The sequence below is a fragment of the Quercus suber genome, unplaced genomic scaffold (assembly GCF_002906115.3).
Source record: "Quercus suber isolate HL8 unplaced genomic scaffold, Cork oak 2.0 scaffold_398, whole genome shotgun sequence".
NCBI classification, from domain to species: Eukaryota; Viridiplantae; Streptophyta; class Magnoliopsida; order Fagales; family Fagaceae; genus Quercus; species Quercus suber.
This window is the reverse complement of record NW_027069849.1, coordinates 88,599-102,131: the sequence shown is the minus strand read 5'-3', so window position 1 is coordinate 102,131 and position 13,533 is coordinate 88,599. Positions and strand designations below refer to the sequence as shown.

Genomic DNA, 13,533 nt, shown 5'->3' with positions numbered 1-13,533 from the left:
CTCGGAAACGTTCTACCTAAGGATTTTTAAAAGTGACTTTCTTACCCTTCACCCATATTATATATACCCTCATTACCCATAAAAGTATTAAGGAGGCATTTAGAGAGAAAAACCTTAGATAGGTTTTCTACAACACACATACCCATCTTTTAGAGAGAGAGCTACTTATCCTTAGTGAGAAATTATTCCAGCCTCTTCTCCTTTCCTCTCCATTGTCATACATTGAGAGGAGACTTGTACCCAAACACAACCCACACATTTTGAGAGTGTAGAGAGTGTTTTGGAGTTTGGAAGTTTTAGGGATTTGCCAAAAAAGCAGTGAGGCTTGGTAGATGCAATCAGCATATTGCGGGATCCGAAAAGCTAGAGAAGACATGACTCCAGAAGTCGTTGGTAGCAAGAGCTTGGAGGGCTCAAGTACATTGGGTAAACTAGGCTTGGAGGGTCTTTTGTTATTTGTGTACTCCAATTTTTTCTCTAGTAGATCGATTTACCACTTGGAGGGTGGTGGAGAAGTTTTTCCAAGTTTTTCAATTTCCTTTTCAATAACACGTCTTGGTGTTATATTGTGGTTGCATCTCTCTTCCCTTACTCTTGTGCTTTAGTTTTATTGTTTGTTGTTCATGTTTATGCACTAAAGTAGTATCGGTTCATTGTGCACATTTACTCTTGTTTCCACACTTTGATTAAGTAAGAGTAAAAGCAATCAAGCCGTAATTTTATTGGGGCGATCTAAACAAGCTATTGTATATTCACACAAATCCGAGCTTTCAAATATAAATATAATATAAGTTTATATAATTTAATAACTAGGAAATATAGAGGGTTTTTTTTTTTTTTTTTTTTTTTTTTTTTTTTTTTTTTTTTTACATATGTGTCTATTGTTATCATATTATAATAACTTTTTGTTATAAAGTTGATAAATTCAAGAAAAAAATTGTAAAGTTAGTGATTGTTCAAGCATTTGATTGGTTAAGTAAACACAGAAGTATAATTTTATGTATGAATGAGTGTAATTGTGTGCGTCAATAATTAATACGGAGCCAATAAGTCGAGATTAGTCATTTAGCCTAAAATATTTTTATAAAAAAAAGTCAAATAGATAATAACAACTGTATAAAAATAAAAATGTTGGACAAATTTAACAAAATAAAATAGTCATAGGTTCATAGCTACCTACATTAGCAATAGACTCATAATGAACTATCATGTTGAAAGTTCAATATGGGTATGAAACACTCTTGAACGTTTAGACCCAAATACAAAATACAATTCAAGCTTAATATTCAAACAATTAATGTGTGGAATATGATAACAAGCTTATAACAGAATTGATAAAAAATCTAAGCCAATATAACACATCCACAGCAGTAAATATAAGGCAAAGATAAAAGAAAGAGAGATGCAAACACACGGACAACACACGATGTGCTATCGAAAAGGAAACCGAAGTCCTTGGCGTAAAACCTCTCCGCCACACTCCAAGCGGTGATAAATCCACTAAAGAATATAGTTAGGATACATGAACAACAGAAGACCTCCAAGCCAATCTACCCAAGTACCTAAGCCCTCCAAGCTTCTTGCTCCAACGAGGTTACGCCGAACCTATTTCTTCTTTAGTTTCCCAGATTTTGCTACTTGACCATAGCATCAACCAATGTATATTGGTTCCTTTCCAAACTGCTTCCCTAAGCACCAAATGGACCTTCTCACAGACGTGGGTGTGGTGAAATAAGGGTTTGGTAAATAACCTCTCAAGGTATGACAATGGAGAGGAAGAGAGTAGAGGAATTTGTAGAGTCTCTTTAGATGAAGATTGAGGATGAGGCAATCTTTTTCTCTAGGGTTTTCTCTCACAAAATTTTCTCTAGAAGCTCTCTCAAAATGATGGGTATAAGGGTGTATTATAGTAAGGTGAGAAGGGAATGCAAAACGTCAGTTTTTGCCAAACAGGGCAAGTTGGCGACTTGGTCTTGCGGCTTGTCCAAGTCACGAGTTCAAGTCGCGACGTAACGGCCTAGCCAGCTTGGACTTTTGTCCTGTAGCGTGACAGCTGGCGCGACCCTTCAGCTTCCCAGTGTGCCTCTCACGTGCCAGCTTTTGGCGGCTTGCAAGTCGGATCCACCCGCGAGCCCTAACCGCGAACCTCTATTTTTCTTGCACACTCTTGAGCTTTTCTTCACATCTTCTCACACACTACCCTTATAATTTCCACCTAAATACAGGGTTACTAAGTGCTAAATTACAAGCAAATTAGTCACGAATAAAGCCAATAAATGGTTTATTAAATTCAACCTTACAATCTCCCCCTTTGGCTATTCTGTGACAAAACCCTACAACAGACTCTAGACTTAAACGTGAGTTGGGAACAGTTGGAAAACTCACTCACACCTAACTCTAGATTCTGAAAAGCTCTTGAACATATGAATAAGTAACTCCTGAACACAATAACATAGCAATATCATTGTATGCAAAAACTTAATATGCATATGGAGCAAAATAAGCATGATCAAGCAAAAAAAAAAAAAAAAAAAAAAAATAAGCATAATAGCAGTAATTCATGGCAAGATCAACAACAGTAGTCACTTAAGCAAAAGTGATTACAATGTTCATTCACACAAGGAATGAACATCCGGACATGCAAAATGATAAACTCAATTGAAGAGTATCATTTGCAAGTCCAACACTCAACCAATGCATACAAACATATATGCATCTAGAACAATCCTACACGGGCACAAGAGTGTGTACTTAAGATAATGCAAGGCATTAACAAGTACCAAAGCACAAAGCACAAAGGCTGCATATGCAAAGTTTTGCAAATATGNAGCCTTCATCAGTATCTTCTTCTACCTGTTGCTGCACCTTCTGCTCTTCAAAGATGTTGCAATGTTGTGTTAAAAATCAAGCACTGCATTTCTCTAGAAATTTCTAAAGTTTGTCTCAATCTATTTCTCTTCGGAATTCTATACAAGACATATTTATAGAGGCCTCAACAACTTAAACTTCAGCCACAATTTGACTATTGTTCTAGAAGTTTTTTTGGACAAGAAATAATATAAACTAGAATCTAGAAACCTATAGAACCAAAACTATTTAGTCAAAGGAAGAGTCAAGTAGATTGGTAGAAGAAAAAAATTATTTATTGATAGTAAGAAAATATTGGCTAGAAACATCAAAGTTGGTAACTTAACCGACTTGAACCAGTATATATAAACACGGGATTCACATCAGGTGCAATACTTAATCAATGGCTGAAATTGAAAGTTGAAAAAACAACTTTTAATCTCAGCCATTAAATAAAATATATTAAAAAAGAATTAAAAAGTTAAAGTTAAAAAGTAAAAAAAGTTAAAAAAAATTGTGAGAGAAATGGAGGTATTGCACCAGGTGCAAGGTATTGCACCTGATGTGAATCCATAAATACGAAGTAGTGGTGTGCACGTCTCATAAGCACCACTAATAAATCTCTAAATTCGTATTTTTTTTTTATTTAAAAAAAAAAAAAAACTCCTTTTAATGATTTTATTTTAGATTAACTTTGATGAATCTGGATTCAGATGAACTGTTTTTGCGATGATGAATTTTAAAAACTAAAAATAAATTGAAGAGGAATTTTCTTTTGAGAGAAAAATTGAAGAGGAGATGTGGTTAGACGATTTTTTTTTTTGAGAAACTGATGTTTAGTATTCTAACGTGGATAGGAGTAATATTTTTTTTATTTTTGGAAAGATTAATATATTAGATAAAGCAGTGGAATAATGACATGACAGAATCTTAACAATTTATTTTTAAAGGAGTCTAGAAAATTTAAAGAACTCCAAAGTACACTCCGAAACTGAATCTGAATCCTAAAATAAATTGGTTGGGCTGCATATAAAAGTGATCAGACTATAAATCATTGTCGCTCGTTTTCATCTTTCTCCAATCTTAACAAAACTTCGTACTCTCTCTGATGCCAAAATCAAAGTCAAAATCGAAACGCCATAAACTTTTTCCGGAAAATAATAATAAAAACGACAGGATCAGTGATCTACCAGAATGTCTTCTCATCCACATACTTTCTTTCCTTCCAACCCAAACAGCAATGGCCACTAGTATTTTATCGAGGAGATGGAAGCATGTTTGGACTCACGTCCCAATACTCGACATCGAAAGTGAAAATCTTGAGTCCGTTCAGAGTGTTTTCGATCAACACAAAGCACCGTACCTCCAGTGTTGTTCCCTCACATACAAATTCTGTAGTTGCTGTTATAGACTTGTTCAGAGATGGATAAACAACCTCGCTTCGCGTAAAGTCGAACAACTCAATCTCGAGATGCATACTGATGGTCACAAAAGTCACAAAAGTCTCGAGTTATTTAGATAAATTAACAAGTAATTAGTTTTTCTGAGTTTAAGGGGAGTCAGGATTGATCCTCCTTCATCGTTTCAACTGCCATGCCTAAAGAAACTTGATCTGTACCAAGTTTTTTATGAATCTGACCCTTTTGTTAGACTTCTCTCTGGTTGCCCTGTTCTTGAAGATTTGTCATTTGATAGAGATTTTTCTGATAGTGTTTCCATTTATAAAATCTGTGTACCTACTCTCAAACGTTTAAGTATATTTCACCATGAAATTCCTTTTGATGATTATGCCGATATGGGGGGATTAGAAGATTCTGAAGTTCATTACGTAGTGGAGATTAACGCCCCAGCTCTTGAGTACTTTACGTTTGATGGTCATTTGAGCGACTTCGTTTTCCTTGAAAAACTAGACAACTTAGTTTGGGCAAAGGTTAACATTTGTACATTTGAACCTAAAGACCACGAGGAGGAGGAATGTTATGTAGATAGGGTATTCAAACTTCTTGCAGCACTCTATAATGTCAAATTCCTATCATTTTTTACTGGTCACTCAGAGGTGAGATCATAAATTAAGGCTCAATAGTCAGTTATAGTCTCACTCCACTCTAATTAAATTTATAGCCATTTTCTAATACAAGCTTTGATGTCGGTGTGATTATAATTTTTTCATGCAGTGTCTCAGCAATGGTTCTTCTTATCCTTCACAATTCCAAAATTTGCTTCAGATTGGACTTTAAGGTGAATACGTGGAACTGACATGTGCTGCAAGACTTGATAAAAAATTCTCCTAATCTAGAAGTTCTTGAAGTTACTAATATGGTTAGTTTACTTGATGTGATGTTTTTTTAGCTGTTCTTTGGTAAAACTTACGCTAATGAACATCTATGTCTGTTGTCATCAGAGTACCGGTTCCCTTTTAGGCTGGAAGAAGTCAACAATTGATCCTCTTTTTCTATCATCGCACCTCACAAATTTTTATCTTCGCGAAGTTAAAGGATTGGAACATGAAATGGAATTTGTAAAATATATTCTAAAGGAGGCAGGAGTCTTGAAGTCAGCAAAAATTAGAGTTGGAAATATTAAGCTAAAGGAAATTGTTCGTGAGAAACTATCAAAGATCCCAAGGCGCTCAATGACATGTCTTCTTACAGTTAAATGAGGCATACTTCTTTGACTAGTACTTAACAAATTTATAACAGACTCTTTGCATGGCTTCTGAGTTACATAACTCTTTTCAGGTTATTAATTTTTTTTTTTTCATGTTTTCCCCCTTCTAAATTATACATCCAAAGTACCTTGTGATAAAAATTGTTTCTTGGCTTTCTAATAATCGATGTACAAAACGTCCATTCGACAATCATAAGATAAGTATAGTTGATTTTTTAATCAGGCTACAGCTTTGGTAAAGAAATGCTTACGAATAAACTTTTGAATCCTCTTTACATGCTTCACTTTTAGATTTTGGTTCACTCAATTTTTGTTTGATTGTACAATTTAAATGGTAAAATAATTGAATGTCTCAGCCACATTTGTAACCTCAGAAATTAAATTTTGGAAGAAAGCCTTAGAACCTTTGAAATACTTTTATTTTTTATTATTATAAAAATTTACTTTTAATCTATCTTCACAAATTTATGTATTCTCACAAATAACTCTTTGGTGTAACAGGTGCAAACTTCTTCACTCTAGTGACATGACTGTCCATTACTTAACATGAGCCACATGACTATGTGCCAACCTCACCCACTTCCCCTTTTGCCTTCCTTTTTAGGAACTGGTTTTTCTCTTTTTCATTATGTATTTTAGTTGTATAGACAGTAAGAAACCCTATGTACCACAATAGGGGTTAGATATAGTATAATGCACTTCTTGATGTAGACGAAATGACAAATATTTTTCAGGTAAATATTTTTGGGCAGTTCTGCCTTATTATTGGTTGTATTCATCAAGTATTGCAAGTCCTTTTTTTACTTTTGAACTTCTTCAATCTTGGAGGAAAAGTTCTTGGTGATCCATGTTTAGTTTATGAATTTGTGCATCTTAAATGAGTTTGGATTTTAATAAGGAACTTCTAGAGCCAGAAAAATGAGGTATGTGAAATGTTTTTGCTATTGTGATAAGGTTAGATGCATGATGCAGAACCTGTTAGGTCACCCATTGTAACTGAAACAGGGAATTCAAATCATGTCAATATGTATATTCTAACGTGGAACCATAATGGAGAGGTTTCCTATTCATCTTACTCCTATACTTCATATTTTTTTATAACTTTGATTAATGCTTTTGGTATTGTTCTCTTTGTCTTTTGTCCTTCTTTTGCGCTGTGGACAACTTGAAAGATTACTTATTTTCCTACAACTACAGGAAAAATAAAAATTTGTGATTTTTTTGGATCAGGATGTACCACATGCACCTGCACCAATGCTTCTCTCTGTTTCCACTTCTTCTTTCTTAGTTTTTTAGACGATTCTCCTGTATACTCATTCATTGTGTACTCAAGTTTCTTCTTATTTCAGTAAATTTTATTACTCACCTCATAGAAGATGGCTTGCATATTGCATTGATTGGTTTTACTTTCCCTTGCTGTGCAACCGAATAATTTGGATCAAGATATACTTGTATGCTTAAAGTTTCTTCTCTAGCACGTTTTATGATCAAGATCTTCCAATTGATTATAACATATCCACTCAAAGTGATTTTGATCAAAATTGTAAATTTAATATCAAATTAGAAAAATACTGCAATCTTGAAACAATTTATGAAAATAATGTAGATCTTAAAATTGAATCTTCAAGTCATGATTTCAAGTTGAAATTGTGAGTTGAAGATGTGAATTTAAACTTAGTCGGCAATTCACAGGTGGTATGAGGCCTCCACCTATAGTCATGAGGACCCAATTGAGGCTGTTTACACACCTATATCTTAAGTTAGTTTGGATTTTGATGAGAAAGCTTCTAGATCCAGGAAATTAAAATGGTTATGACACAAACTGTGTTCATCTTTACTGATAATCAAGATTTCATTTCTTTTTCTTCACCCTGCAGCACTTGTGTTCCCAAAAGTTGCTTTTTCTTTGATTGCCATGTTGTAAGGAGTGAGAAAAAGAATTTGGAGTGTTCCACAACTATGTTATGCTTGAGTTAATCATAGGATTTAAACAATGAACTATTCTATCATTATTTGGTTATTGAATGTTGATGAGCATGTTGACTCTTTTCTCGCTTTCCTTGATATTGTTCACTAATTAAAGTTTTTATGCTTTTCCATTTTTGGAAAGATGAATTCTCTCACTCTTAGATTGAAAATTAGTTGCCTCCATGTATAAAACAAAAGAGGTTTGGTTGCCTTTTTCTGGTTTCACTTTTTCCAATTGCAGAAGTAGCCTTGATGATGCTAGGAGTATTTGAAATACGAACTTTCAAGTTAATTTCCACTGAAATGTGCTCCCTTCTCAGTCATTTTCAATATTTGAAAAGAACTACAATTTCAAATGGTGCTTCTATAATTCTGCCTATTGAACTAATGTTCTAATTTAATAAATAAAAGTGAAATCTGACAGAAAGCTAAATCTAAAAACCTTAAGAGTGATTAAAGTTACGCCAAGTGGTAGCTAACTATGCAAAATTTCTAATTTCTAAAATAGCTAAGTTATTGAACCTACCTAACCTCACGATTATTAATACCTCTTCACCATATCTTCATTTCTAGATACCTTCATAATCTTTCCAAGTTCATAGCATTGACAATTTAGTTCCGGATAGCGTCCCCACCTCGAACAATCAATAACATTGGCAATGGAAAAATTTTGGTGTTGGGGTCATAATGGGGAATAAGAAGCAAGGGAGGGGCAAGGCTTGTTGGGTCTAAGAAAATTGTTGCTGGTGCATGATGAAGTAGGCATTGGAAGATTAACCAAGGGATCAAATAGTTGGGGTGTGTGTGAAATTATGTAAAACAGTTTGTGTAATAAACACTACTCTATATCTAACTCATTTGACCCCTCTTTACACACCAAAATTTTCCATATGCAACTCTGATAAAACACTTCTGACATATTTGTTGGGTCATAAATTAGTCTTACGTGAATTAAGTTATCTAACCACTAATAAGTAATCCTACAGAAGAAACTGGTGCTGATGTTCGTGCTGAAAGACGATCTCAACGTGACTAAAAGTTACGAATCTGTGAAAGAAAAAAGAATTAAGGTTGGAACCTCTTCCTTAAAGTAAAACTTTGTTGTGCTGGAATTTGCTTAAGACAAACCTTTTATTTTTAAGGTACCTTGGAGAAACATAACATTGTTTCCAAGACTTGTCTCCTTTTATGGCTTAGGAAAAAACCCTCATCGAAAGAGTAGTTTTAATAAATATGTCCATTCATTTGTTGTAGAAACTGTTCCCTACCATATATCCCAAAAGCTAAGCTGTTAAGAAGTGTGAGAACAATGTATATATAACAAGCAATCACCACCACAAACAGAAACAAATCAGGAATAAGGCTTTTCTAGATCATGCGATATTAGTAGTTCAATAGTGGTCTGGAGAGATATAGAAGTTGACTATAATAAAATGCTTCTACCAGTGGACCATATTATCAGGCTGTGGATCAAATTTAAGTAAATTCCGCATTTCACCTGGGTTAATCAAGATTTATATACTAAGGGCATGCAGATGACAGTGACAGCTATAATCCTGTTCACAGAGTGATGGAAGGAGCACCTTCTTCAAGTAATCCTTTTCGCTTCTATTTTTTCTTCCTCATTTTCAGATGTGGTTCTGTGTGGAGTACAAAACTATACAGTTTAAGGTTGTGAAGTCAGTGGATGTGAAATTGCACAAAGCACAAAGTCCCAGCCAAACCAACAGCAGTCAATTGTATATATCCGGCCAGACTTCAGTTGCACTTTCACACACAACTTTGATCCTTTACACATCAGGTTTAGCTAGTTGTGGTCAGAGAGTTCTCTTCGACATAGCCTGTGGACATTGGCTAGAAGCCAAATCACTTAAACTTTGTCTTCCTTGTGTGTAATTGTTTTTTTTATTTGCATTTTTCATAAACCTATTTGTATTAGATACGTCCACAACAAATAGGCATCAAAACCTTTTCTATCTGAACAAAGGTCCTTCCTCAAAAATCAGTCCAAGTGATTTTTGAACTACATAATCCTTTTATCTTGCCGCCATGACTAGTAACAATTACCTATCCACCCAATATTATCCTCAAAAAATTTCAAAATTCATTTTCCCTTTTCCTCATATGTGGGGGCAGTCTTCTCTCGTACTTGAATTTTTGGAACTGGACGAACTTGTTTTGGCTTGAATTTATCATCATTAGAATTCTTATTATAATTATCTTCAGCATTGCTATTACAAGGCCATTTTGTAGGAATTGAGCTACCAGTTGCATATCCAAGTTTCATTTGCAGCAATCTGGATGGTTACAAAAATATGTTTCTAACTTAAGCAATTACTATTTTAATTATACTCTGAAGCTATTACAAAATTTTATATAGGCTGGTATTAACATCTTGTCAAATTGATAACTTCACAATGCCACATCAATTTTCCGCTCTACAGAATCTGATGAAAGCTAAGCAATTGTACAACAAGAACAAAAGGGTGAAGCTTGAATTACTAATGCTTCATAGCCTTCATGTTACGTTGAATCATCATAAGCTGATAAACCATTTCTTCCCTGCAGATATATAGAACTTTGCAAAGAGGGCCATGAAACTAGAGACTTCTCTTGTGTTTTCTGTCATTACTACTCTGGCGTGGATGAGCTATAGTTCAACCAGTAAATAAATTGCGTGTATTAAGCCAAAGAAAAAGGAATTGCTAGTAGAAGAAGCTCAGCTTCTTTTTGTTGCATCCAACTCTGTTATTTCACAGGCTTGGGGGGGCGGAGAGAGAGAAGGGAACAAAATAAAGGATTAAAGCCCAAAGCATTTAACAGCATTCAATATGAACATAATTGACCCAAAAAAAAAAAAATATATATATATATATATATGGACATAATTGGCAATAACAGTTTGAAATTCACAAGTAGAAAATGAAAATATTTATTTTCTTGTCCTTAAACATTAGCCAAAGGCGATACATCATTAACAACTTTGAAATTGTCAAAAAAAAAAAAAAATCATAAAAACATAAATGAATTGCAATTAAAAAAAAAAATGAATTGTAGAAAATTTAAAAGAACAAAATTGAAATCTTAAACGGTAGGAGGAGAATCCAAAATCAAATCCAGTAACACTTGTGAAGCATTAATCCAATGAAGTGGAAGAGAAACATTTATAAAGAGTAGAACTACAAGGAGGCAGCTCTATCATTTTTTCAGGGGACTCAATAAGAAGATGAATTTCATGGACTACGAGGTTTCCTTTTTACAAAATTTTCCGTAATACATACTAGCAATAAAATAAAAGATGAGAAGTGCTATGTTCTGCCCATCATTAACAACGAGTAAACACTGAAAAATTGTTTGGTTTCTAATTCCAAGTAACTAGCAAATCTACCTCTTAGGACTTATTGTGAAAATATTGTGGATATAATATTTTTCATAAAAGATAAATTCTAAGTTCATTTGGCACATTGTTTCTTCTTTTATATATATACAAAATAGAAATTCTACTTTAGTCTAATCTAAGTGTATATATGTGTGAAGTTCCTTTTTAAAAACTTGAACTTCGGTCCTTACTCCTCACACCTCACAAGCACTTATACTTATAGAGTAACCATCATGCCGAGAGTGCGTGGTGGTACATTGTTTCTTAATACAATGAACATACTAATTATTGTTACTAAGATTAAATCTTGGAAATCATCTATTATTTCTAAATACAATAAATATATCACAATAAATATATTAATTAGTATTGTTAATTGAATTGCAAGTGAAATCTAAATACAGTAAACTTTTATCTGTTAGTTTATTTCAAATTTGTTAAGATCTAAATGGGCTTTTTCTTGAGGTTTAAGATGAACAAATTTTTACTTTTGTTGTTGGATTTACCTTCCCCCCCCCCCCCACCCCACCCCAAATAATTTTAGATAAAATTGGTTTGTTGAATAAGACCAAGATATTGTTAAGAGAATTATATTCAAGCTTATTTTATTTGAGCTTCAAAAAAATTTAGATTTAGAGTGTTCAAATTTTTCTTTTAGGAGGGTTAAATAAGAAAAAATTTAAAAAAATTATATATAATTTTTTTGGGGGCAACTTAGGGAGTTCATTTAAGCCCATGGATACTGCCTAACGCCTTAAAACTTTTAGTACGGTTTAGCATTTTACAAATTCCATTTTGACATTTCTATTTGCATAAGTGTTAACTAACCAAAATAATGAGAATGACTATTTTTTTTTTTCTTTTAGATTGAAAGCCAATTACTACTAAGATCACCACATAATGAAGCCTAATATATAGGTAAATAAATTTGACAAATACTGAAGTCACAAACTATTTTACAAGTTTTTTTTTTTTTTTTTTACAAAATTCTAACGTCGTGAATGATTATTATTTTTATTTTTATTGCTATGTAAACAAGTAATAGTAATGATGGTTCCAGATAAAAATTAATAAGAATTTGCTATATTAATAATTTACAAAATAATTTGTTATTGTAGCATTACTTAATAAATTTTAACAATAAAACAAAAGAAAAGTGTTAAAGTTACAAATTATTTTACAACATTTTTTTATAAATATCTACTATCGTAAGTTATTATTAATAAGTGAAAAAATAATGTTAACAATGAGATCTGATGATAACCGGTAAGAATTGACCACATAAGCAGTTTCTAAAAATATTATAAAATAACTTATAACTGTAACATTATTCAAAAAAAAAAAAAAAAAAAAAACTTCTCCAACTCGGCATCCACAAACATAACGTAACAAACTCGGCTTCTTTCTCCCATAAAAAATAAATAAATAAATAAAATATAAAATATAAAATATAAAAGTTATATGTATTTATTCTATTCTAGTTCGGTTTGGAAAATCTACTCTATATAAGGCCAAAGAACCCTAGCTTCACTCCAACCTTTTTTTTTGAGTCTTTTGCTACTACTACAACAGCAACGAATCCCTCTCTCTTCAACAATGTCGAACACTAGCGAAAACCCAAACCCCAGTTCATCTTCAGCCAAAATTACCCTAAAAACCTCAGACAACGAACTATTCGAGGTTGAAGAAGCCGTGGCCATGAAATTCTGCACCGTCAAGCAATACTTTGAAGACGAGAAAGACAACGATGTGGCCGCGCGTGGCTCCTCCACCGTCATCCCTCTCCCGAACGTTCACAGTGCCGTCCTCGCCAGGCTCATCTCCTACTGCAAGAAACTTCCCCAGAGCAATGCCGTTGCAGACAACCATGAGGAGGAAGAGACGAAGAAGAAAGAGAGGAAGCAATACGGGACGCCTGGGGATCTCGTAGACCTAATATCTGCTGCTAACTATTTGGACTTCAAGGAAGGTCTGGAGTTCTTCAACCAGGCCTTGGCTGATCACATCCAGAACAAGAGCGTTGAGTATGTTCGGAAGTTCTTTGGTATCAAGGGCGATTTCGAGCCCCATGAGGAGGAGAAGTATCGCGAAGAGTATGCTTGGGCTTTCGAGGGAGTCGATGAGGATTAGTTGATTAATAATCTTATTCTGTCTTGTTAGAGTTCTTTATGTTACTACTACTTTGTTAATAGTTTTTGGGCACGTTTTTCTTTTCTTGTTTTTCTTGGTTCTGATTGTTTTTCATCTTTGTTTTTACGTTTAGTTGTGATGGATTGGTTTATGGATTATGGTATGGTTTATGTTAGTTTACTGGTTTTTAATTGGATTTTTTTTATTAGATATCTATGAACATTGTTGAAGTGATGTTGATGTGAACCTCAATCGACACGCTTTGAGACCCAACAAAAATATTGGAATACTTGCGCAAGAAAGCTAAAAATTCAGTTTTTTTGATAGAAACCTTGACCCAACGTTTATAATCGAAACGCTAACCAAAAAAAAAAAAAAAGCAAAGCCTCTAGCATTAGGGGTTCTTTGGGGATGCTCCTCACGCAAAGAAGCAATAACAACGTCTTGCCTATCCATCCGATCCCGAATATCATTAAACACCACGTTCATAGTTCAAATTGTTGTTGCATAGCCTGCAACATGATGGATGACTCCTCCCCTCC

General features: G+C 33.8%; 1 protein-coding gene across 1 annotated transcript; it reads left to right on the top strand.

The window, feature by feature from the left end:
* Nucleotides 1–12,457: 12,457 nt before the first annotated feature.
* LOC112003418 (SKP1-like protein 14) lies at nt 12,458–12,991 on the top strand. Its single transcript, XM_024035606.1, has one exon. The coding sequence runs from the start codon at nt 12,458–12,460 to the stop codon at nt 12,989–12,991; it is 534 nt and encodes a 177-aa protein (XP_023891374.1).
* The last annotated feature ends 542 nt before the right edge of the window (nt 12,992–13,533 follow it).

Excerpts from the sequence above, each read along its gene's own strand:
- LOC112003418 (XM_024035606.1), top strand. The coding sequence starts at position 12,458 with ATGTCGAACACTAGCGAAAACCCAAACCCCAGTTCATCTTCAGCCAAA.